The following is a 26,587-nucleotide window of genomic DNA, read 5'->3' as shown; positions in this document are numbered from 1 at the left end:
GATAGAGTTGCCCTTAATTGAAGCCTTTCTATCAAGCTAATAAGAAATAAAAACATTGTATAATACTCAATGTATTCAATCGTTTTTCTTAAATGATGTAGTGTCCACATTATAACAAGAAGCATAAGTTAATATCATTGCATGACTGATATATAAACTTGGTTCTCATTATTAGGTATTAAGTGGGACTGGGGTGGGGGCCCAGTGCAACGGCACTTCGTGCTTTGTATTTTCATCCATTTAACCTATGGATTAAAGGGATTTGATGTACTTAATGGATAAACACTTCCCACAGCAAAAGTGGTTTTGGGGTGTAGTGTGTGTGTGTGTGTGTTTGTGTGTTCTAGTATGTGGGGACATATATGTGTGTGTGTGTGTGTGTGTACTTGTGTTTGAATAGGTGTGTGTGTGTGTGTATTAGTAGTTTGTGTTGATGTGTGTACTGTGTGTGTGTGTGTGTATGTTTTAGTGAGTGAAGATGTGTGTCTGGGCGGGACCTACAGTGGTCACGAGCCCATGGGCCTGCTGTGGAGCCTCCGGCCAGTTCCAGGGAGCAGACCCAGCCTCAGGTTCACATCATGCACACTATGTAGAGTATCTATACAAACAGTGTTTATATTTACAATGGATCTTCTTTATATGTCAACCATGGCATGTACAATCCCCTCAGGTTCAGGAAGAAGGACACTGGGACGCCCATGCTGGTGACCATCTCCCTGCACCAGGGCTTCCTGAGCGACTCCTTCACAGAGAGGCTGCCTCTAGCTAGCAGGGTGGTGGAGCGCTGGTACATGGCCCCCGGGGTCCGCAGGGTGGAGCTCACAGAGGGTGGGGTCACCGGAACCCTCTTCTTGCCTCCAGGTAGGAACTGAAAATGGACAGCCTTTTGGTGAATGCCCCTCCAACAAATATAAAAATAACAATAGAGCCCTTTGGTCTTTGTGATAATAGTTTTAATGTACATGTTGCACATGGTACATATGGTGATTCACGGTTATAGTGCTACATTGCCACTGTGTACTTTTTTGTACAAATTCTGCTCTTTGGCGGCAGAATTTGTAGGGACACCTGAGAAAAAGACGGTAAGTAAGTTAGTTTTCCCAATTCTATTGCTAACTGATTTTTTAGTGAAGCCAGGATAGATCGTTATGATGGTTTGAAAACCTATTAAAGGTAACTCCTTTAATATTAATCATGTTGACCCTTTAAATCTGTTTAAAAAGCAGTCGTTTGTCTGCCATGATTTGCTGCATTAGGGATGCATTACTGGCACTTCAAGCCATCAACCTCGTCACAAGGGGTGCTATGACCTTCTCCTATGCTGCAACCACACTTCTGAACTTCTTCCCCCCTCAACTTCCACTGGACTCCCTTACAGAATTCAAGACTGCTCTATTAACCCTACATCTAACAAGCTTACCAACTTTAACTTCATCAACTTCACCTACTTTACATTTGAATATCAATTTTTTATGTTATTCTCCATTGCTTTTTGTGTTGTTTAATCTACTGATATCTTCTTACTGGTACTTTGTTAATTATACAATTAACAACAAAGTACCAGTAAGTAGTATTCTAACAGATTTTATTTGATGCAAGGTGACCTTGACCGCCATGAAATATATGTCTAATTAATTTAATTATTACAATTATTATTATACTGCACTTTAAGGAAGCTCATTGCATTCACATGAGTAAAAAATAATGTCACGTTATCTCATAATTAGGAGATAATTATCTCCTAATTACAATATAGTATCTCATAATTATGAGATAGAATCTCATAATAACAAGCAAATAATCTCATAATTACGAGATAAGTATCTCGTTATTATGAGATAAGGATAGGATCTTTGATTTTACGCATGTGAATGCAAATGAGCTTCCGTAGCACTTAGTGTGCAAATATAATCGCTGTTTCCCCTTGGAGGTCCGGGGCAGTTTCCTGCGGTGCTGGACCTGCCAGGCGGTGGCAGGAGTCTGCCGGAGGCCCGTGCAGTGCTGCTGGCGTCACATGGCTTCGTGACCCTCGCCCTCAACTACCTGAACCCCAGGAGGACAGCAGGGGGTGAATACCATGTGGGCAACGACTACTTCCAGGTAACGTTAGTCTTGAAGATAACTAACTTTAGCCTCAAAGATAACTAAAGTTAGCCTCAGAGATAACTAAAGTCTGCCTCAGAGATAACTAACGTTAGCCACAGAGATAACTAACGTTAGCCATAGAGATAATTAACGTTAGCCTCAGTGACCGTGGCGGTGGGTAAATAGAGGGCGCTAGGGCTCCAGCCTCCGCCCCTCCGTGAAATATTCACTAGAATAAATCTGCCAACTATGATGAATAAACCATGAAAAATCCGGAATAAATCACCATAAATAGGCCTTGCCAGCAACCATTTAACTGCGTCGGAGCAGCAATTCTTTGGGCTAGGCTTGTTATGGGTCATTCGAGAGAATGCCCTCCTTCAAGTCAGGGTCACCGGTAACGATGAAGTGAGCTCGCAAACTTTTTGCTGTCTATCAAGCAGAGACAGGTTTTCATTGGTGCATGAAAATTCGACTCCAGGTCGCAATTTTGTGCGCCCAGACCAATGGCATTGTTTTTCATATTTTTTTAAACACCACATGATTGGACAATTCAGCGATCAATCAAATAGGCTACCTCCCTCAGCAGCATTCGAGAAACACAACTACGTGCAGAGAAGAGATAGATAGATAACTAGCAGAGAGTTGTAAAAGCACTTAGTTTCCGTACATTTCAGTGGAGGAATTGGATATACCAAGCAATGTTATACTTAAAAGAAGCAAGTAAGTAACCTATTAATTTAGTCTTTTGGCCGGTTGCATATAAACAAATTAAGCAACTGTCCCATATTTTTCTAACTGCATTTGAAATAGACCAACCATGGGACAAATAGGAGTGACTGGTGGAATGGCCATAAAGTAGGTCTGTATATGCAGTGTAAGCTTGTCCAGGCCCTGGAAGTCAGGATATGTAGGCTATGAATCTGAATTATTTTGTTCATCCACAAAATGCACCAGAATACAGGAAATCAAATCGACCAAATTCAACATTTTCTTTTGGAGCAACAACAATGTAAGACATTCTGTCATTCAGTAGACGCTTTTATGTAATGCTACAGGAAGTTCCTTCAGATCTACGCCAATAAGAGAAACTTAAACACCAAAATATATATTTTCATTTGAAAAACATTCTGTTTGGATCTCAGTAAGTGTTGGTGAACATTTCTTTGTTATTTTCACCTAACTGTATAAAGTTGTTAGGGGCATACGGGACATTCTTTGTAAAACCCTGTTTCCAAGAGAGATATTTTTCTGTTTTCTTTTCTTCTTGAGCGAGTGTGACATTACAGACCTACTTTATGGCCACTGCCCAGACCCCCCCTCCATTACTGTGCCACACCCACAAATTTTACCACCAGCCGCCACTGCCCAGAGATAAATAACGCTAGCCTCAGAGATTACTAAAGTCAGCCTCAGAGATAGCTAAAGTTACCCCCAGAGGTAACCAATGTTTGCCTTAGCGATAACTAAAGTTAGCCTCAGAGAAAATTACATTATTTCCAAAATAAATATAACAAATACACACAATACTTTACAGAGTGACACAATTTTTACTCTGTTAAAGGTCCCATGGCATGAAAATCGCACTTTATGAGGTTTTCTAACATTAATATTAGTTTCCCTAGCATGCCTATTGTCCCCCAGTGGCTCAAACTTGCGTTCGGTGTAAAACGAGCACTAGGTATCCTGCTTGCCTTTGAAAAAATGGAAGCTCAAGCGCGCTGATTTGGAATGTGGCCCCATACGTCGTCATAACCCTGCGTTCACACCAAAAGATGCATTTGCTGCCCGAACGCGTTGTCGCTGAAGTTTTGCGGCGCAGCAAATCAAGTTTTGCGGCGCAGCGCCGCAGTTTTGCAGCGCGGGAAGTTTCGCGGCACGGCAAGTTTTGCCCGCGGTGCTTCTGAATTCATTCACAACCATGGCCGACATTACGAGCATTGCATGTCTTTACCTGTTGTGGAAGAGGGAGAGACGTCGGAATGCCCGTCGTTTATGGGTTCATGAGACCATTCGGAGCCTGGAAGGCTGGTGCTGCCTGGCACCCAACTGCGTTTTGTTTGGGGTTGTTATTCTAGCCCTTTAGCATACTCATAGTTTAGTTTAACTGTAAACACAACCACAGAATGCTGATTTGTGGGTTTTTTCGAGTTACTAAATAAATGTAACGGTAGTGAACTCTAGGTCACTCCAAGGGAGTAACACTAATTGGCTGTTACGGCATGTCACTCAGTGGCAACGCCTCAGTGGCAACGCTGTTGAACGCTGATTGGCTGTCATCACGCGTTTTCTGCCGAAAAGTTGAAATATTTAAACTCGAGCAGCATTTGTCGCGCCGCAGAATACGTGAACGCGCCCGCCGATCAAATTTTGCCGTGCCGCAAATCAAAATTTGCCGCCGGTTTTCTCGGCAGCAAGTGCTCCGGCAGCAAACCTGCAACGCGTCTCTACATTCACTTTGAATGGGATCTTGCTGTGCAGCAACTTTTTGCATCTTTTGGTGTGAACGCAGGGTAAGGGGCCAAGCTACCTCCCCTTCCTCTGCCTTGCCTGGCCAGAGAATTTGGCCCGCCAATAAGACAATGAGCTAAGACCTTGCAAGCGCCACATGTGTGTGTGTGTGTGTGTGATTACACACACTGTAACGCAAGTGTTGTACACTTCTTTGTTATTTGGAAAACAGCTCTGCTGTTGGTGTTATGGCACATAACACGTTGGTTCTCTGACGTCTCTCATATTTCCACAACGAGACTGTAGTGGGGGTTACCTCAGCCATCGTTGAGCCCCGCTGCCCGCCGCCCGCTGCCACGAGACACCACCACCGCGAAGTATGGCAAGCCATCCCCGCCAGAAAGCGGCATCATTTAGACGCGTATCACCTTCATTACGCCGTAAAATACGCGCGTAAAATGTAGAAAAACGGCGTATATTACGCCGTCATGCGCAAAAAAGCGCCGCTTTTTGCGCCGCAATTGAGCCTTTCAAGAGAGCGTAAAAAGCGCCGTTTTGAACATCAAAACGCGCGTAAAATACGGCGCTTTTGTGCACATCACAACGCCGTAAAATACGGCGTTCCTCTAGTATGCTAATAATCTCCGCCCTTCTTTTCTCTCAGCCAATGCATTTGAAGTGTTTGCGCCCAATCGCAGAACAAGAGAAGCAGACCAAATCAGTTCAGCCAGCACAGATCTGCTTTGAGGAGTTCTCCTCTCATTTGTTGTTAGTTGTAGCGTCATATAGATATATATTAGTAAATATACGTGGCCGTGGCCCAATCGATAGAGACGCTTGCTCTGCAGGCAAGAGGTTGCTTTAAAAAATAAATAAAAATACATTCGCGTCCTCGGCAGCCAGTCAGTTTCGTTCTAGGTGCTGGTCTCCGCCAGGGCTGCGCCTTGTCACCAATCCTGTTTGTGATATACATGGACAGGATATCGAGGCGTAGTCGTGGTGGGGAGGGGTTGCAGTTCGGTGGTCTGAGGATCTCGTCACTGCTTTTTGCAGAAGATGTGGTCCTCATTGGATCATCATCGGCCTGTGACCTTCAGCACTCACTGGATCGGCTGGCGGCCGAGTGTGAAGCGGCTGGGATGAGGATCAGCACCGCTAAATCTGAGGCCATGACTCTTAGCAGGAAACCGGTAGTAAATTAGTCCTTAGCCCAAGTGAAGGAGTTCAAGTATACTCAGGGTCTTGTTCGCGAGTGAGGGTAGGCCTACTATGGAGCGTGAGATTGGCTGGAGAATCGGAGCAGCGGGGGCGGTATTGCGTTCGTTTTACCGCACCGTTGTTACGAAAAGAGAGCTGAGCCGCAAGGCAAAGCTCTCGATCTACCGGTCGATCTTCGTTCCTATCCTCACCTATGGTCATGAGGGTTGGGTGATGACCGAAAGGACCGGATTGTGGGTATAAAGCGGCCGAGATGAGTTTTCTCAGAAGGGTGGCTGGCGTCTCCCTTAGGGATAGGTTGAGAAGCTCAGCCATCCGTGAGGAACTCGGATTAGAGCCGCTGCTCCTTTACTTGGAAAGGAGTCAGCTGAGGTGGTTCGGGTATCTGGTAAGGATGCCCACTGGGCGCCTTCCTTGGGAGGTGTTTCAGGCACGTCCAGTGGGAAGGGGGGGACCTCGGGGAAGACCCAGGACTAGGTGGAGAGATTATATCTCAACACTGGCCTGGGAACGCCTCGGGATCCCCCCGTCAGAGCTGGTCAATGTGGCCCGGGAAAGGGAAGTCTGGAGCCCCCTGCTTGAGCTGCTCCCCCCGCGACCCGACCCCGGATAAGCGGACGAAGATGAGATGAGATGAATAAAAATACATGTAAAGACGTTTCAAACGTTCCATCGAGTCTCTCGCATTCTACAATGGCCAGCTTTATTGTTTCCCATGGGAGCCGGCGACTAGTCTGCGAGTGGACTATCTGAAACTAAATCGGATACTAGAATTCTTCTTTGAAGGTTGTGCTCCACACAGAACCTCCTCACCGTCATAAGGGAGCACATCGGGGCACTAGATTGCTTTAGAACGGTATACTGATCGCGTCGTGTGTCTTTCCAGTGTCAAATAGCCTAGTTCACGAATAAAATCACCATGAGGTTCAAGTGCGTCCATAACTAAGGCTAAATATAATTAGACAGTCTATTGCTGGTTAAGGTGGTTGGCTCTTTTTTCTTCGCTGCGTTCTGCCTTCTGGTGTAGCCTATAACTATGCATGTATCTATTTTTGTTTTTCTGTTTCGGGTTTAAAAAACCAACACACAAAACACAGAAACACAAATGCCGTTTATTTGTTTATTCCTTTTGCCCTTTTTCAGTTTCAAAACCAAATCAGAAAAAACTAAAAACAATAATTGTTTTTTCTGATTTTGTTTTAAATCGGAATATTCAAAGAACGAACCATACACGGATTCTCCTACTCCTCCTATATTCTATCACTTTACTGACACACACAATGTGTGGCAGTAAAGTGACAAGATCATTCCATAGACAAAAATCTTTCCATACAACTAATTTAATTTTGGATAGTCATTGCACAGCTGTAACCGAGTATTCTCATTATAGCCTAGTTATATCCTAGATTTGCATATTTATACATTGCATCCTATTTTCATATTTCATGTGGCATCTGTATTTTTATGTAGGCTACAGCATCTGTATTTTAAATGTAGCTTATATCTTCTTTTTACATTTTACCTTTTGCTGAGGTGGGCGCTGTATTAGCCTACTGTATAGGCTGTCTGTATTTGTGTAAGAGTTATTTGTATTGTGTAACCTGCTGGATTATGAAAGTTAGTTTGGGGTAAATAAAGTGTCTGTCTGTCTGTCTGTCTGGGGGAAAATGCCGTGAAAAATGTACGCACGGTGCGTTCAGGATTAGGACTGATATTATGTCGGCATAGGCCTAATCAATCGGGTTTTAATATTTGAAGCATTCATATCAGTCTATTCTTTTCGTAGGCTACTCTGCTGTTGGCCTTGATGGGGAGATATTTTTTTGCTTCCATGCACAAATAGTTGAATCCAACAACATTCCTGCGTCTCCAGAGCCCATTTAAGCACCGTGTCAGACTCAGTAGACTGTTTACAAGCCTCTGAACGTTGTTAGAGCATGGCTCCCCAGTTCATCAGTGTCTCTCTCTATGGCTCCCTCTCACTCCTTTCCACTGTGTATTTATATCGATTGAACAAGAGAGGATGTTACGATAACTCCGCGAAAATAAAGGCTCCATGGCTGTAATAATTTAAATATAATTAACTTATAAAGCGTGTAACAAGACACCTAGATGATCTGGCTGGCTGACTAAAAAGGCACTGAATTTGGAACTTATAACACAGGAGGTCTGGCTTGAGGACTAAAAAGCATTGCGATCATAAAAGCGTGACCATCTGACAAAAGCACAAATCTGACAATAAATGGATTCGATCCGACAACCTCTTCCCTACATAGCAAGCGTCTCTATCGATTGGACCACGGTTAACAGAACGTCAAAACTGCATTAACTAATATATATATCTATATGAATGACGCTACAACTAACGCCAAATGAGAGGAGATCTGTGTTGAACTGATTTGGTCTGCTTGTCTTGTTCAGCGATTGGGCGCAAACACTTCAAATGCATTGGCTGAGAGAAAAGAAGGGCGGACATTATTAGCATACTAGAGAAACGCCGTATTTTACGGCGTTGTGATGTGCACAAAAGCGCCGTATTTTACGCGCGGTTTGATGTTCAAAACGGCGCTTTTTACGCGCGCTCTTGAAAGGCTCAATTGCGGCGTAAAAAGCGGCGCTTTTTTGCGCATGACGGCGTAAAATACGCCGTTTTTCTACATTTTACGCGCGTATTTTACGGCGTAATGAAGGTGATACGCGTCTAAATGATGCCGCTTTCTGGCGGGGATGGCTTGCCATAGCGAAGCACCCCAGCTGCCGGCAGCACGTGATTCAGTCTACTTCAGATTGATGTGGAAGCGGAAGAACCAGAGACGTCGGAGAACCTGACACAGTCGTTAGTGATTCATAATATCGTCTGGAGCCTGAGGCGCACAATGTTTTTGGCCTTGATAATATGTATTATATGATGTGAAGGCCTATTAGGCTATATGATATTATTTAGATATAGAGCTCCATGACTGTAACACAAGTGTTCTAGGCCTACACTCCTTTATTTGGATAACGTCAGACTCTCGTCTCTGGTCTTTCCACAACGAGACTCGTACTGGGGGTTATCTTAGCCATGGTTGAGCAGGTATTGGGGAACTTTTGCTGTGACTCCCTGAAGTACATGAACCAAGACATGGAGGAGAAAGGGATTGTTGCCCGAGATTGTCTCCCGCTTGAGCCCTGCTGCCCGCTGCCGAGGGACAACCGCCTCGGCGTTGACCGCTGCCCGCTGCAGGAGGCGGTGGTGCCTAAGCGCTGCCTGCTGCCGAGGTGGCAAGGCTCCGGCGGGAGAAAATCGCGGTCAACAATCGCGGGCAACAATCCCTTTCTCCTCCATGTCGTCGTTCAGTTTACTTCAGATTGATATACACGTGGAAGAACCAGAGATGTCGGAGAACCCGACGCAGTCGTTTGAGATCCATATTATCTTCTGGAGGCGCACATAGCTTTTGGCCGGGATAATATATATGATATGATACAGATATCTATGTATAATATATTATTTAGATATAGAGCTCCAGGACTCCCGAATATTTACAGAACACGGCCAAAGGCTGTGTGCGCCTCGCCATTGCGATGCATCCACTGTGAACAGCGCATGGTTCCATGGCCGCAAGCTGCTCAGGGCAACACCCCCACCCTCCTCCTTGACCAGCCTCTCTCCTCCTCATTTACATTAAAGCTACAGACACCAAAACGGCGCGTTTGGGGAAAGCTCAATGTGGGACTGGCTCGTAGTGGCTGTAATTCTGCACCTCGGCTGAATTTCAGGAACGTCTTCAAATACTGTGTTAGGGGCCCACTAATATCCTTTAAGTGTGACAATTGTGTTCAAAACATTTTGAGATAAAATAAATAATAAATCATTACATATTTATCTTTGGTTAAACTTCAAAACACTTTGATTCAACCAATTAAAGTTCATTGCCCTGTTTCTTTATGATCAGTTTTTTTATCATCTGATAATTTTTTATAGACTATAAAAGGGATATATTGATAGAATAGATAGAAGAGAATACACCATCACATGAAAGGTTGCTGTTGCAGAAACAAAGCAGGTGGACACAGTAAAACAGTAAAATTGGGTAAGGTCTTTTTTGGTGCACTGCTTCAACCCAGACACAAAGTTTGGAGCATCTGGGTTGAAGGGTAAAGCCGCGTTTCCACTGCAGGGTGCGGTACGGTTCGCCTCAGTCCGGGAGGGAGGGGGCGGTATAGCCCAGCTCAGTTCCGAGGTCGCGTTTCCACCACCGACAGTACCCTTTATGGTAGGCCGGATGTCGATCGCCGCGGCAGCTACGTAAACATCGTAAACAACGTCTTCCTCCCCAAGAATGCAGAGGAACGTCTCCTTCTTGTTCGCCCAAGCAAGCGTTTTACACGACATGTTCATTGTAAAGAATAATACCTCGAGGCTACTGTTTGTTTGTTTTTATCCCCACGTCGCCCGGAAGTGACGTTTCTGTCGACAGATCAACGGAGGGGGTGTGTAGCTCGAATTCTCCGGTACCCTTTCAGGTGTCTCGTCTCGTTTTCAGTAACCCAACGGAGGAGTACTGAAAACGAGGGCAAAACGAGTACGGCTCAGTCCGGGTCACGCCCACTTTTGGCGGTGGAAACGCAATCCGTACCGCACCTTTGCAACCGTACCGCACCCTGCAGTGGAAACGCGGCAATAGTCTAACGTCTTACCTCCACAACCAGCACAACACTTGAGAATATTGAGATCTGAATATCTGATTGCCTGTCTTACCTGAATGATTATAATATATATACTTCTAAGGGTAGGAGATGTATTGTTGTATCTCCTCTTGTGTCCCCAGACAGCGTTCTCTGTCCTTCAGACCCACCCCCAGGTGATCAGGGAGCGTATCGCTATCGTGGGCCTGTCCTTTGGTGCCTCCATGGCTCTGGGTCTCTCTGTTTATTCCCCCACAATAAAGGTAGATGTTCTTTTTATTACGTTGATCTACACTTTATTATTTTATTTTTTTAGTTGTCTTGATCACTTCCTCTAAAGAGATCTTATCTTATCCAAGTCATGAACAGTGATGTGAGGCAGGAGTATAGTGGAGTTCACGGTGATCCAGCCTAGAGTTTAAGAGTCGGCACGCTTGAGGAAGATGCCAACCCTTCACCTTAAAAAATGTTGGAAGACTAAATATTAAGGAGATATAGTATTGGCTTCTCAAACACTTATTTTTGGACAGATTTTGTGATTACTGTTGATTACTAACTCCTGCTCCAGCCCAGTTGCTTGGTGTCTATCAGTGGGAGCCATGTCCAGCCAGCAGGGGGGTCCCTTGGGGATATTTTTGCTGAGTTCAAAAAGTAAGTCACTAAAGAAGCTTTGCCATCTGGTTCAATATCCTGCATCTTGACTGAATCATAAACTACAGGTGAATTAGTAATCTCTGGTTTTCACTTGGCTCTGCAGCAGGCTAAGGAAATCCTTTATTGGGGGGAAAGATAGCCTCTAATGTTTAGGGTGCTCGACCCAAAGCCCGAAGTTTCTGGGATCCCTTGCATTGCTAAACCTAGCCGCACTAAACCTAAATCTAAATGTGCTAAATGTAGACATTATAACTGTACCTCCTACTGCTATTGCTTTTCATCGTCATGGTCTTCTACGAGATGTAGTTTAGTTTGTATTGTGTCCCACTTAGGAATGAAAAGAACACCCGCTACGACGAAGAGAAAAGAGTGATCTGGCACGACCTGCTGCTGCCCATTCCCAGCAACCCCAGCAAGAAGGTGGATGTAAGTAGAAGCCTTCCAGCATCAGCCTCTTTGCCCCAAGCCCTACACTTCTCCTGGCTATGGCAAATATTTCCTAGTGGCCGACTAGAGTATCGAAGTCCGGTCTTCACTTTTGAGATATGGATTTTAAACTCCCAGACCATCTTGTTGTTCTGAAACCAATCGTTTTTTGTGGGTGGAGGTTGGCAATACTATGCATAGTTGAATGATTAAAAATAAATAATGTCCTTTAAAGCTTTTGAGAAGTCGCCCTGTGTGTGTGTGTGTGTGTGTGTGTGTGTGTGTGTGTGTGTGTGTGTGTGTGTGTGTGTGTGTGTGTGTGTGTGTGTGTGTGTGTGTGTGTGTGTGTGTGTGTGTGTGTGTGCCAGTATCCTGAGGACCCGTTGTGTTCTGGTTCCAGGTGGGACAGCTCTGCTGCCCCCTGCTGCTCATAGTGGGGGAGGACGACCAGAACTGGCCTGCTGAGGAATCTGCGAGTGACGTAAGCCATACTGGACAAATAAACCTTTTAATGAACGTTCCTCAAAGTGTTTTACCACCAGAGCAACGGTTTTGGGATCCAACCCTGATGGCAGCCACCAATACATATCTGTTGTTGTTGTTGAAAAAATCACATTGGCTTTCAAATTCAAAGAATAGAGGGTCGTTGTCAAACGTAATGTCACACTCGCTCAAGAAGAAAAGAAAACAGAAAATTAGCTCTCTTGGAAAGAGGGTTTTACAAAGAATGTCCCGTATGCCCCTAACAACTTCATACATTTAGGTGAAAATAACAAAGAAATGTTCACCAACACTTACTGAGATCCAAACAGAATGTTTTTCAAATGAAAATGTATGTTTTTGTGGTTAACTTTCCCTTATTGGCGTAGATCTGAAGGAACTTCCCGTAGCGTTAAAAAGTGTCTACTGAATGACAGAATGTCTTACTGGGTAATGTCTTGTTGGGTTTCACCAGATGAAGGAGATGATGGAAATGTCAGGTAACGGTCACCTGCTCACTGTTCTGTCCTACCCTGACACTGGTCACCTAATCGAACCCCCCTACAGCCCCCACTGCCGTTCCAGCAACTTCATTAATGCAGAGTCCAGAGAGAAATGTACGTATACTGGGGCACTAGATGTACTTTGCTGTTTCAGTAAATATTGAAGTACTTCAATACATACTAAAATATACTGTAAGTGTAACTTCGACTAATTGAATATTGCTTTTTTTATTTTTGAATAAATCTGCCATTTCTAAATTCCAATTATTATTATTTTTATTAACTAAAGCATGTTTAAAGATCATGTGTACAAAGGGTAATTTGGGCTTTTAGTTGATTCTGAGAAATGTTTTCACGAAACTGTCACTGTACGGCAAAATCTATACTCACGGCGATATGGGAGCTAACATTTTAAAAATAATAAAGATTCCTCGACTAACTAATAGGTTTCCACAGACACACTCTGAATACCTTATACATGCTAATCGCTAATGATCAAAATAAGTGCCAAAAGCCACTAATGCATACAAAAGGCATTGGCAACCTGCTGCCGAAATTCCCATAGTGAATATGCTAATTAGCTATCATTATTCTATCAAGTGTGTGCGTGTGTTTGTCACCGTACGCCCGAGGGTGTGTGTGAGAGTGATAACAAAGCCCGTCGCCTGTTGGAGGCATAGTGTTGTCTATGAGTAATTACTACACCCGTGATTTACTTGTAAAGGGCAAGGGCTGGGAACACCTTGTGACTGCTTGCAGTTCTTGTTGTATTTTATCTTGTTAATGTTTGATTGGTAGCGCATTGATCAGGATTAAGTATTAGGTGAGTGCTGCATGCAGCGCTCAATTGTTCTTCATAAGTTTTATTAGGTGAGTGCTGCATGCAGCGCTCAACTATTGTTCTTCATAAGTTTTATTCTTTATTTTTTTATTATTCTCTTCAAACTTAGGGACCTATCTCCTTCCTCAATTTTTCCCCTAGAGACTCCATTCAAATTTTAAGATATTCAGATTCATTATAGCTTGGAATCGCAGGCTTCTTTTCAGATTTTTTCAATATTTTGTACTTTATAAGATATTCAACTTTTAAAATAATATGTTTTTTTAACATTGGAGTCAATGGGAAGACGGCAGAGCAGTCATCTGGTACTTCAACTGTTTAAGACGTAACTAAATCAATTTTCAACCTTTGTTCGAACCATTTAACAAATGACACACTTGTATCTTCAATAATATCCAAACGGAATTTCGATATAATTTATATTTTATTCAGAAGCACAGTTTTAGTTTCATAACGGCATCGTTTCCAGTTGTTGTCATTGATTTACGTTGACACTGGACTACTTTTGGAGGACGTTCAGGCAGTGTTGCCAGATTGGGCGTTTTTTCCCGCTCTATTGGGCTATTTTTAATCACGCACCAGCTCGCTACACGCACGCACGGGCGTGCAGGGCAGGGCAATACATTTGACCTTTCAGGCCCCGTCCACACGGAGCCGATTTTTTTGGTGAAACCACATAAGGATTTGTGTGGCCGGCCGCCTGAAACGCTGCGTTTTAATATCCATCCGTCTCGGAGGTCTGAGGACATTGCCTAGCGACACGCATAAACACGCCCCTTTTCCTCGGACGGCGAACTCGCCATCTCGGTTTAACTCAGTGGTGACCTAGCAAAATTCCGAGACAGAATTCAAGATGGCTGCGCCCATTGCGACTTGAAGTATGAACTGTTTTCATTGTGCTTGGACCACTTTGGTGGTTTAAATGGCAATTTCAATCACTCGTATTACTCCAATACCTTACTGCATCTGTATCTCTGCCTATGGCCTATAGCCTACTTATTTTGGAGCGCCTGGTCCTCTGCCAATGCTACCGCGACAACAGCTTTCCGGGCCTCCATGTTTTCCTCCAACGACCGAGTGAAATAATAAAACGCTTGAAGTGTGGGCGTGGCGTCAGATCCGAGATCCGTGTCGGTTCGCAGAGAATACTCGAACGCAGCAAAAGAGTAGGGTATGTCTGCGTCCTGCAATACGGAGGCGTAACTTGTAGTGGGTGTAACTTGTAGTAGGAGGCGTAACTTGTACTAGGAGGCGTAACTTGTACTTTTCTAAATCGCGGTCCACGCGAGATCTTCTCTTTTCGCGATAAAAAAAAAAGCCTTGTTAACGACGGTTCACACGAGATTTTCCTTGAAGTCGGATCTTCAGATATTCATGTCGGTAAGTAAAAAGAAGTGGATTAACAAGAATGATTTTTTTTTGTTTTTACAAGCTTAATGAACTCTAGAACTAGGGCAGACTACTTGTGGTTGTGATACTGTTTAACATTTTTTACGAAATGTTCGAACGCTTAGGCCTACTGTTTTAACGTTGGAAGAAACCCCAGCTTTCGCCACCTCTGTGAAGTTAGTTCGATGCACACGTTTGAGATGCACACTGAACAATCACAAAATACTCTATACTGTACAAGCTAGCTTCTTTCTGCCCTGAGTTTGCACCGTTCAACAGTGATGACGTACCTGAGAAATCCATGTATTGAAGACCGGCAAATATATATAAAAAGAGGGCTTGTAATGTGAACGCTATAATATGAAGGCTTTTGCATTATCATTATCTCATTAACTATCCTCCTGTTAGTGACATTGTTCTTGTCTTGTTTCTATCAGTAATATTTATTTTAATTCATTGTTTTCTATCTCATGCAGGACCTTGAAAACATGCAGCATGCGATCAATAACCATATGTATTCAATACAATTGTTTGAATTATTAATCTGCTGTCTTTAATTCTTTTAATTATTAATCTGCAGTCTCTTTGTTAAAGGTATAAAGGGATTAAGTAGGCTAAACTTAAGCAGCTTCCCCACGTTAAACTGCTATAGGCCTATGCATTACGTGACATTGTAAAATTGTAATAGGCTTCTTTTCATATATATGACTCAGGGATGTCAGTTTCAACTAAGGCTATGATTAAGCTAATCAAGAGCATATTTTTAAATGAGCGGGTCGGGTGCATTATTTTTATATAAGGCCTAATATTTGATGTCCGAGTTGCGGTCATTTATGTACCCGCGCACCACTGCTACATACAGATCACTTCCGCGATTTAGAAAAGTACTAGACACGCCTCCGACTACAAGTTACGCCTCCTCCGACTACAAGTTACGCCTCCTACTACAAGTTACGCCTCCGTCTGGCAGGACGCAGACAGATACTATTGGAAATAGTCATCAGCCCCCCCACCAGCTGGGGGACGTCAGAATTGCGTTGAATTTTTTATTAATTATTTTATTTCTATCCTTTTTGTAGCTTCAAATGAAGCCCCTTGATAAATGTAATTACTAACTGAACTTTAAAAAGTACTTCTGCTCAATTGAAAATGTATCTCCTCGTGACTGATCGTTTGTAAACAGCACGCAGGCTTGATGCGCTCCACTTTTTTTCTGTGGAGAACCAGCGCCTTGAATATTTATTACAGCGTTTCTACAGCTCGATGCGGTTTCGCAATGACTCCGTCTTTACGGAGATATTCCTGAACCGCATAAAACGAAACCTGATCATTTTCGCCCGTTTTGGTTGTGGACGGGGCCTCAGATTCTTCAGTTCAATTCTTTTTACATTTCTGCATTTTTAGCAATGCTTTGTGCTCTTCATTCTGCTGTCACTTTATTTGTTTCCAACCATTTACATTTACTAAAATGGTATTCATGTTTACATTGTTTACTTTTGTTCAAATCTCTGAACTTTATTTGCTTCTTTATGTCTTTATCTATGTGGCTTTATTCAAAAATATTTTAAACCTCACTTTACTACAGCACTTAGCGCATTTTCTGCAGGAAATGCATTTTCTAATTTACAATGTTGTATAAATATGTCATACTAGGTTATGCTAGTTTACTTGAATATGTATTGAGTATTATACATTGTAAGCTGTAGTAGTACGTTCGTCCACTCATTGTGATTCCTGTTTATTCTGTTGTCAGTTGTAGTTCTGTGGGGTGGAGAGGTGGCAGCACACTGCCACGCCCAGGAAGATTCCTGGTGGAAGATTCTGGACTTCCTTAAGAAACACCTGTACTATGGCCCGCAGTCTGACATCACTTCCTGTACCTGATCTAATTTGGGACCAGTCTACATGCCCATTGGTTTTACAATTATAGATGTAAACAAAATCTTATTTCATGCTGCAGTTTGATTCCTGATCTTGTGACCGTTATGCTTTTGTAGCATTCAAGCTTGATATTAATGTAATTGTTTAAGCTAGGGTCTGCAAAACCAGCGTATGCTTGTTATTTAAAGCATCCAAATGGAATACCTCGTAATTTTCCATCATGAATAACAATCTATAATAATTTACATCTGAACAACAAAAAGGCAAGTATCAAATGTGGTAGAAAAACATTTAAATATAAATGGAGGCATAAACTGAGCCTATAAAATACCGAACCTGCAGTTGTTATTTTTTCCTCGAATCCCTGTCAAGAGTTGGACTAGGTGGACACGGTTCATTCCTCAGACAACAGCAAATAAACCCAATCGAAGAAGTTTGTTTATGTCCCACAACTTTAATAGAATATCTTAACTCATTTTGTACAAATTGAAAAGAAATATTGCGTAAGTAACAAATTGCGAAGAACCAGATAAGGCCATTGCTAGTACACGGCCCACAGGGAGCCGGAGATCGTCCAGATCTACAAGCTTTTTATTCTGATTCTGTTTTAGCGGAGAACGCAGCATCACACCATCATATCATTATGGCCCTGCATCCACAGTACCAAGAGAAACACCAGGGTGCAGAACTAAACTCATTGGCAACCTCTTATAATGCATCCCTAGACAGTCCGTTGAATCTTAAACTAAAAAGGAAAATATGATTTTGTTAACAAAATGTCAAATAGTGAAGTACATTTATATGGTCAGTAAAAATAATTGGCAGAACAATTGGTACAAATCATGTTAAGGTGTTTTTTGGCTTCTTGTTAACCTTAATAATTGTATTTTGGGAGGGGGGGAACACTACAGGGTTCAAAAGCATCAGTCCCAACTTGGCAGTCTGTTCTTGTTGTATATGCCCTCCATTAAAACAAACGGAAGAGGCTATGGTTCAGGGCGGTACGAAATGGGGATCAAATCAAGTGTTAGTTAAGACCACCTAGCGCAACAAATTATTTTGACATGTTGTCCCAGATAAGAGTGCCAAGATAACGTCCCTACAACAGACAGCTTGTGGGTCCAAGAACACTAGTTGGAAATGTTTTTTATACAGGCTGTGTCAAAGGGAATAACTAACGTTCATCAAGCAAAAACAGCCTGTTAAGCGCTTTTATGCTTTAGTCAAACTAGTTGTACATTACATAACCACATTAGTAACCATGGAAACACTTTATGTTTTAAAATGACGCAATTTGGCAGTATACGCAAAGCCGAAGAGAAATTTGAGCCAATGAGAACAGGCCTTTAACTTGGGATGGGAATATTACAATTTCCCATGATGCAAGTCGTACAGCCAGGTGAAACCAAAATAAATAGTCCAACAACATGACAATGAACATAAAAAAAAAGAAAAAAAACATTTCAGATTTTGTCTTATAATGAGCAAACCTAGGATGAAACCTGGCAGCCACCCCACCCCAGTGAAACCATTCCTGTTCAGCAGTGTTCTGGTAAACCATCTTATTGGTATTAAAAAACCCTGAGTCATTGATTTCCCCCCCCCACCAAAAAATGAAAACCTAAGTTGGGGGCTGATCCTTTCCCCTGGTGGTGACGTGGACGCCTCCTTTAGAATACAAGTGATTATACTTTGTTCAACAATAACTCAAAACCACCCGTCTACAATTCAAAAATAGTAGTTTGCTGTTTTTAAGAAGGTGGTATGGAGAGGAAAAAACTGAAGATAAACAAAATCTAAATAAAAAGTCATGCACATCGTAAAAACACTGTTTGGTTGCGTTCTATTGCGTTCAGACGTGAGATCGGAAATGGGCGGAGCCTGCAAACGGTAGAGGGGGGGGGGCCTTCAATTTATTGAGAACCTGAAGGAAATGTGAGAAGATCTCCGCCGTAATCCGACACCAGCTGGTCTCACCGCTTACTGCTGCTTGCATTCGGCAGGCTGGGCTTCAGCTTTCTGTGGAAGACAAAGCACAAGTCACAGAGGGCCCAGGAAGCACCATGAAAACCACAACTTGATGAGCACAATGAAAATAAAAGGTCTAGATGGAAAGCAGAGGACTGAGTCAGTGCGTTCTCATGCAGAGTCATTATCGGATAAAGAAACAAATAAGACCTCAACCAGACTTTTAAAAATGCATGTAAACACCTTTACCCGATCTACTTGGGACAAGCGAGATCGGATAAGAGCACCTAGATAACTCGATCATAGTCCGGTTTCTACCTGAATGTAAACCCGCATCGGATTTCGCGTTCTGCGCATGCTCGAGATCTTGCGGCCGGGGGACGTGAGCCAGAAGGAGACGGTAGTCGTGTTGTTGTCGCTATAAACCCTTCTTATTTCTTTATAAATATTTAATTGTTTCTTTATATAGATAGATGATGGAGGAAGCCGGTGTCATGCCATTACCCCCTATAAAGTGAAACCCCCCATCATCAACACGCATTCAGTACACACACGCTTCGATTTCACCCAAGGCTGAATTAAAAGTACATGTATTCCTAAACGTTGGTCATCAACAAGGTTGTAAAGTAGTAACTTCGGGCACATCTGTCAAAATAATCGTTAGATATTAATTCATTCACTGCGCCGCGACCGAATTGACAGGGATATTATGATATTATTAATCTTATGAATTATGAATATTATGAAACCGCGTCGGGTTCTCAGACTCTGGTACTTCCACAACAAAGACTCGTAGTGGGGGTTATCTCGGCCATGGTGGAGAAGGAATTGGGGTATACGAATTTCTGCTGTGACTTTGAAGTCAAGATTGAAACGCTACATGGAGGAGAAAGGGATTGTTGCCGTATGCGGGACAGCTGTCAGTTCACTAGTAGAGGTAAACCGGAAGTGGCTCTATAACCACTTGTTGAAAGGGCTACAGCGCCACCTAGGGTAGCAGATTCAGCCATGCTCCGGCCATTTTCTGATCTCTTAAAGGCCATGTACGTTCGAATAATTGACACGGTTTGTTTGAGTAGCAAAATCGGTATAAGGCTTAATTTGATCTAACTGTCCCATGTAAACGCACTGAGTGAGGTGGCTGGGTTAGACACCTGTTAGGAGGAAAGGCGAAGAGGAGGGGAACCAGTGGAAGTGGAGGTGGGAAGGTGAGGGGAACAGATCTTTTAGGAACATAACTAGGATCTTAGGGCGGCAGTATATTCTCAACAGAACCAGAGAACTGAATGGGAGATAGACTAAAAAAAAAAGCATGGTACAAAATCCCCAAATTGATACGTTTGCCAGTTAATTTTCAATTGTGTGCGTTTACAAACCACATACAACTTGTAATAATCGTAACAATACTTGGATACAGCAGCAAAATTCATAAGAGATATGGTGGCCATCTTTCATTATCCGAAAAATGTCTAATTTTGTAGCATACTTCTGCGGAGATGTGTTATAGAGCTAAAGAAAGGAGGGGATGACCAAGCCAAGCTGATGGGAGGTAACAGTATAGAAGTATGCTTCTCCCTTACCTAGTAGGAATGCATGCAGTGAAAATGATTTGATTATGCCTGCAATGAAAAGACATCCAGGGGAAGGGAGAGACAAGTTTAAAAGTCACAACGAGATCCATACAAGACCTTATCCAACCATCTAAACATTTGTTGGTAGTATGAACTCCAGATGAAATGAGCTTAAAGCCATCTCTGATACATGCATTTTGTTTTGTGCATTGCCCCCGGGAAATATACACATGCATATCATTAACATAAATTAAATGCATGCGACTGCTGCTTAGACTGTTGTTCCCAAGTCTGTGTGCGTGCGCATGTTGGGATAACCGGAAACCACTGGTTCTCCATCATTCAAGCGGATTTGTATTTTGATCAGATGGCAAACTAAGTATTATCCCTTTTCACAATTTAAAGAATTACAGGGATGTCACTTCCTAATAATGAGCCCATCAGAAAGCTCTCATGCATATTCAGCTGTTGATAACAGGATACTGACCTTGGTGTCCACCTCTCCTTCATCCTCATCATCATCCTCATCATCCTGCTCCTAAACACACAGGGAGAGATATGCTGAGCCACTCCACATGCACTAACCTGTCCAAGATGAGACCCTCACATCCTACTAACCTCTTCGTCACCTTCCTCCATCTCCTCCTCATCGTCAAACTAGTCAAAATAAGAGGGGGGGAAAACAGGAGAGTGAGCAGTGGAACTCCAGCAAACCATAGTGTGTAAGTGCTTGGTGTGCGTGTGCTTACGCTGTCGTCGTCTTCCAGACCCTCCCCGGTGAAGTACAGCACGGCCCGGGGAACAATCCGCTCACGGAAGAAATGCCCGATTTCAAAGTCGGTGGCTAGGGTGAGCTCAGAGTCCTCGTCCTACACAACACAAAACAGCAGCTGAGGTCTCCGGCAGGAGTTGGGATACAGTCCAGGGGTTTTAGTCAGCTTAAGAAGAAGGAAGAGTCTGTTGACACGTTTCAAATGAAAACAACTCACCAACTCTCCATCTGGTGCGACTGCAAGACAAGAACAAAACATTTAGAAGAATACACCGAAATACGGCATGCTTCGATTAAAGTTATATAACGAATTTTGTCATAATTACCAATAGGATTAAACTTGACTGTTAAATATATATTTGAATGAATTTTCAATGATTAGGACGAATGCAATCATATTTATAAATCCGAGCAGAAGCAGGAGAAAGAGGCGGGCCCTCCTCATGGGAGGTCATGATTGACCCCATGTGATGTAGAACCGGCGTTATACATTATATACCCTGCAATAGATTAAGTAGGCCTATACCAAATATATTAAATGGCAGTCAAACAAATATGGCTTTCAAATTGATCGTGAATGCAAGTGCGTGTTTTGTCCGTCTGACAAAGAAAATAATAAAAAGTAATACAATAAGTGTGCGTGTTGTGAGTTCTCAAAGGCTTGATTCGTAATTATTCATTCTTTGCTATAATTATTAAAAGGCATAATTTGTGTTGATTTGTCCCTCAAACTAATGATGCATATATGGACACATACATACACACAATTATGCTGCATTAACTGATAGCCGGTCATTCCAGCCCCTGGTCAGATGTGTGTATCCTCACCTTTGATGGGGTTGAAGAAGTTGAAGAAGGAGTCGTTGGGGACCTGCTTGGTGACGGTGCGCACCGTGCCGCGGCCTTTGTGCTTCTGTTTCTTCTTGATGGTTTTCACCGTCACGTCCTTCCCCTTCTGCCAGTCTATCGGACAGCTGAGGGGACAGTCACCGAATCAGACAACATCCACACCTCTTATACGGATACAGCAAGTCTTTACTCAGACAAATACAGTTTCACTCACTGAAAACAGAGCAAGCCTTCGAGGTGGAGATTTGTGTCATGCAAGCATAATGTGTGTGTTGTGTTCTCACCCTTCACAGTCTATGATCTCTGGACCCTCGAAGGAGAAGGGCTCTGAGCTCTCGGGTTCAGACTTCATCCTGTACACCTTAGTGAGGACAGTGCTGTTGAAGAAGGGGTTGGACTCAAAGTGGAACTCTAGCGTGAAACTCTGAAGGAAAAAAAAAACAGAAAACAAAAACGCTGCAAAATGTATTATTCAGACAAACATGTTAGTGTTATGATATGCAGTAACGCAAGGCCCTCATTTGTACTCTAGGTGTCCCTGTGATCTACTGACAACACAAACACATTTCATAATGGACAGCTGGTGTCTACATGGAAGCTGAAGCAGACCACACATATGTTGCAATCTCCTGGTACTATACCGTTTCCTTATTGATATATGGATAAAACAACACAAGTTATTATTGCGCAAATACTGACCATTGGCTGCCCAGGCTCAGAATACTTGACCTGGATGTCTTTCAGGTGCTTAAGGATGGGCTCATCATGTTCCTGTGCAGGAAGTTAGGAGATTTAAAGTTTCTGGTCAGAGACACGGCCAGATAGGCAATCAATAACATTAAAAACTGTACTTCTGCAAATATACATTGTTCTTAAGCCATATAAGGAACCCCATTCTTTAAAGAAACAAAACAAATGTTTCACTTGCTCGGCTGTTTACTTTTGGTGCATAACTTGCAAATTCATTCTTTTACTTAACTACGTAATTTAGGGTCTTGATATCATTAGAAGATTTCAAAGCACTATTTTTAAGAGGTTGGCGGAGGCTTTAAGATGCAATTCTTGCAAGAACGGCCCATGCAAACGTTTGAATCTGACGGTACCTCAAGCATGTTGCTGAGCATGTCTACTCCCTTGAAGATGGTGAGCCAGAACTCTGGGATGCCTTTGGGGTCTTCCTCTGGGGTAGGGTCTTCCTTCTTGTCCTCAACCGCAGCCTTCTTTTTCAGTTGCTCCTACAAACCCAAATGGAAGAGTGACGAATAATGATTGACCTCTTCTTACAGAGTGCCACACCGCCCCCCCCCCCCCCCCCGCCCCCCCCGCCATCAAATGCGAAGACATCGGTGGACCTTTAAAGTGTGCGAGAGAAGTTGTGTAACACACCTAGAACGATACGATGCTCAAGTTTTTAACCACTCTTTGACAATTGGGACCTTAAAAAAAATTAGGTACCTAGTGTATGTATCCCAGGTAAGCATGTTACAATAAGAGTTTACTATTTTATAACTCTGTCCCATGCAAAACATGCAGATAAACAGCAATAGCTATCTTTTATGTTTTGTTATCCACACAGACTATATACACATACATCTCATATGAAGGCTGAGACTCAGTGAGTCCAACAGTCCAAACCATAACAATCAGACTAAAACTAACAACAACAATCAACGGGTATGGGCTGATTGGAAGAGAGGCCGGCAACAACTGTCAACTCACCGCTAGGTCATCCTCCTCCTCCTCCTCTCGGTCGCTCTGCCACTCGCATTCTTCATCTGTGGGCTCCACCGTTCCCGTGATAACGTCTCTCCTCTGGAAGAACATTGACAAATGAGTTAGGCACCTCCACACATGCAATGCAGATGTTAGACATTGGGGAAATGGTGACGGTAAAGTGAGCATCCCCGGTAGTAAGCCGGCTCCGGTACCTTGTCATAGAGAGGCTGGTAAAGAACAGCGTACTTCCGCTCTAGTTCATGGACCTCCTCATAAAACTTGGCTTCTATGTTGGCACACTGAACCTGTAGCCTCTTCAGGGCATGAACTCGCCTCTTCACTGCTTTAGGAAGCAGGCTGCGAGGAGGAGAGAGGGCAGTTGTGAGTAGAGGAATAACCCAGACCATGAGATTGAAAAAAACAATTTGAGCTAGTTTGCTGGAAGACCCGAAACATGCCCGTTATGCAAGAATCTCAGCACCTGTGATATAACCGGCCTCAGACAATGCTAAGAAGTAGTGCTGGAAAAGCTCCGAAGCTGCATTTTACTAAATGATTGAAATAAAAAGTCAACACGTTCTGAAGAACATCTTACAAGGCATCAGAAAGATAAGCACATTGCAAAATGTAGTAAGATAGATGCACCCATAATATTGTAAATATGAATCTTTAGAAAAAGTGCCAAGAGTACAACATCGCAAAGCCAAAAGCAGTGTGGTTTAATTTTTCAAATATTGTGCACCACAATACGACCGGAGTAGCTATAATAATGTAACCACATGGCGCACCAGCTATGTTGGCAGTCTTCAGTGAACACCCACACACCTTTCCATGTTGTGAAAGCTGTCCGGACCCTGTCCCTCCGAACTCTGGATGCCTTGATCTCCTTTACCTTCCAAACGACAGCAAACAAAGCAGTAAGCAGAGTAGTAAGAATATCATATGATGGCCAATGTGACAAAGTGAAAAATAGATATGACACCTTACCTTTGTTTGCGTCCATTACAACGTGACAGCTCCCTCCTGTTTAAAATATGTAAAATGACTGATAAAACAAGCAGCAAAATAAACAGTTACAACAGCAACATCAAAGCGACGTATAGGGTAGAGCTGAGGTCAAACTTCAAGTTAATGCGGCCAAAAATTCACTGACAAAACTCAACCATAGAATAGACTACCACCTAAAGGCGATTGCGAAATCACAGCTAGAACAAAACCGCATTCCCCAACGTTCTGGTATCACGAAGGCACGCCTGGGACGGGATGATCCAAATGAGCGTTAAGGCGGCAGAGGGCGGGTCTTTCCGTAACATGTGTTCAGCTATAAGGTTTAGCGGCGTTAGAGATAGGGAATTCCGTACCATGTGGTTATCCATGGGATTAAGCAGCGTTAGGGGGAGGGACTTCCAATACATGCAATTTCGTTTCAGTTACATGTTTCGGATATTGATTTTCGTCCAAACTGTTGGAAGAATTGTCCCTGTTTTACTAGCTTACATTTTCGTGTTCTTATAATTCTGGTTTCGGGGACAGTTAACTGGCGTACACAGGTCAGAGTCAGGGACAGGAAGGGTCGCTGTGGTAGAGCGGGGAAACACGACAACTCAATACCCTCTCCCAGTCAGAGAGCAACATTAGCTCGGCGATAACATTGACGCGCAGGCCGATGACGCACGAACAGGCTAACCAGCTTTGCTACATAGGGTGTCTTCGTTTTAGCTACTTACCACTACTCAGTCCACATGAAAAAGTAATATCTGCAATCACTACACATGTTGGAGACTGTGGATCCCAATCCGACCTCGTGGGGTCCCGGTGCCATTCAGTTTGTTTATGACAGCTGCTAACGACGCTAACCAAAGCGACAGCACTACAGGGCAACTGGCTAGCAGAAACGGCAAGAATAGCAATAATTACTGGCCGCAACTAATACTGAAAACAGCCTTGAATAAATCATTGAAACCCCTCGCGGTTTAGAAGCAGCGTGTTTCGCCCCGTGGGGAAGCTAGCGCGAGCTAGCCGCCGTTAGCACACGCGTCCCGAGCGTCGGCAGGATCCATTATATATATATATATATATATATATATATATAAATATATATGCACGAGACCAGTCGCAAGTCGTCCTTCCGATGGTCTTTGTTACCCTGCAGTGCGGTCGGATGGGCACGAACTCGATAACACAAACGTGGGTTTAAGTGTTTCCCCTGCTTACCTTTAAAGTCAGCGGAATCGTGCTGGCCGCCTTTCTCTCTCCGCTTCTTGTACCGCGAGGCTGCCACGGGCACTCTCCACAACGCTCGATTCCTATTGGTCGAGGGGCCGGGGGGAGACATGCACTGGAGGACCTACGTGGGGCGCCTCACCTGTTGACTCATTGTCCATCACTCGACCCCAACTGTTGACTGATTGATGTGCCATCACTAACCCCCACCTGTTGACTGACTGATATACCATCACTCAGCCCCACCTGTTGACTGATGTACAATCACTCAGCCCCACCTGTTGACTGACTGATCAGTGATGTGCCATCTCTCCCCCACCTGTTGACTGACTCATGTACCATCACTAACCCCCACCTGTTGACTGACTCATGAACCATCACTAACCCCCACCTGTTGACTGACTGATGTACCATCACTCACCCCCACCCGTTGACTGACTGGCTCATGTACCATCACTCACCCCCACCCGTTGACTGACTGGCTCATGTACCATCACTCACCCCCAACCGTTGACTGACTCATGTACCATCACTCAACCCCACCTGTGGACTGAATCATGTACCATCACTCACCCTGCAATTCTAGTTTGTCTCATGGACATTCTTCAAACTGACAGTTTGCATGAACCACACCTGTGCACAGATTTAAGCTAGAGTTACTCGTCCAGTTCGTTTTCATGAGGTGGTAACGTTGATTCGTCTATATTTATCAAGTAACCCCAAAAATATTTTAATGTAGAAAGGTAGATTTCCGAATTCAAACCGCTGGGATTATTAAACCAATGGTTAAATATGGAAAGCATGCAGGCCCACAACCTCTGATCAACACTACTTCCCTCAAAGGGATAGTTTGTGTGGGTTGTGATGAGTGGAATTTATAAAGGCAAAC

General features: G+C 43.4%; 2 protein-coding genes across 3 annotated transcripts in view; one reads left to right on the top strand and one right to left on the bottom strand.

Moving 5' to 3' along the window:
- Positions 1-16,934, top strand: part of acot19 (acyl-CoA thioesterase 19) — a 38,421-nt gene extending 21,487 nt beyond the window's left edge. Inside the window, exons 2-10 of the mRNA XM_030365126.1 lie at positions 470-569; positions 671-861; positions 1,931-2,100; positions 10,569-10,688; positions 10,994-11,076; positions 11,412-11,505; positions 11,906-11,986; positions 12,461-12,602; positions 16,472-16,934. Of these exons, the coding sequence (XP_030220986.1) occupies positions 470-569; positions 671-861; positions 1,931-2,100; positions 10,569-10,688; positions 10,994-11,076; positions 11,412-11,505; positions 11,906-11,986; positions 12,461-12,602; positions 16,472-16,602 (1,112 nt within the window). The 3' untranslated portion in view covers positions 16,603-16,934. The remainder of the gene's footprint in view (positions 1-469; positions 570-670; positions 862-1,930; positions 2,101-10,568; positions 10,689-10,993; positions 11,077-11,411; positions 11,506-11,905; positions 11,987-12,460; positions 12,603-16,471) is intronic.
- A 103-nt stretch (positions 16,935-17,037) lies between these two features.
- Positions 17,038-25,888, bottom strand: nap1l4a (nucleosome assembly protein 1-like 4a). 2 transcript variants are annotated; one of them, XM_030365128.1, is made up of 15 exons: positions 25,690-25,888; positions 24,463-24,498; positions 24,301-24,367; positions 23,688-23,832; positions 23,479-23,571; positions 22,863-22,994; positions 22,459-22,530; positions 22,044-22,183; positions 21,739-21,884; positions 21,128-21,147; positions 20,888-21,007; positions 20,757-20,795; positions 20,626-20,676; positions 20,148-20,186; positions 17,038-18,618 (listed from the first exon to the last, which is right to left on the bottom strand). In XM_030365128.1, the coding sequence occupies exons 1-14, from the start codon at positions 25,808-25,810 to the stop codon at positions 20,181-20,183; spliced, it is 1,188 nt and encodes a 395-aa protein (XP_030220988.1). In that variant the 5' UTR covers positions 25,811-25,888; the 3' UTR covers positions 17,038-18,618; positions 20,148-20,180. The 2 variants fall into 2 exon arrangements, with proteins under 2 accessions (XP_030220988.1, XP_030220987.1); XM_030365127.1 differs by lacking the exon at positions 20,148-20,186.
- Positions 25,889-26,587: the final 699 nt, after the last annotated feature.

This window comes from Gadus morhua, chromosome 9 (genome assembly GCF_902167405.1).
Source record: "Gadus morhua chromosome 9, gadMor3.0, whole genome shotgun sequence".
NCBI classification, from domain to species: domain Eukaryota; kingdom Metazoa; phylum Chordata; class Actinopteri; order Gadiformes; family Gadidae; genus Gadus; species Gadus morhua.
Note: the sequence above shows the minus strand (reverse complement) of the source record. Positions and strands in the feature narration are given on the sequence as shown.

Excerpts from the sequence above, each read along its gene's own strand:
- nap1l4a (XM_030365127.1), bottom strand. The coding sequence starts at position 25,810 with ATGTCTCCCCCCGGCCCCTCGACCAATAGGAATCGAGCGTTGTGGAGA. Across the intron at positions 24,499-25,689 it reads CGATTCCGCTGACTTTAAAG|GAGGGAGCTGTCACGTTGTA; the intron begins GTAAGCAGGGGA and ends TATTTTAAACAG. Across the intron at positions 20,796-20,887 it reads GTCTGGAAGACGACGACAGC|TTTGACGATGAGGAGGAGAT; the intron begins GTAAGCACACGC and ends TATTTTGACTAG.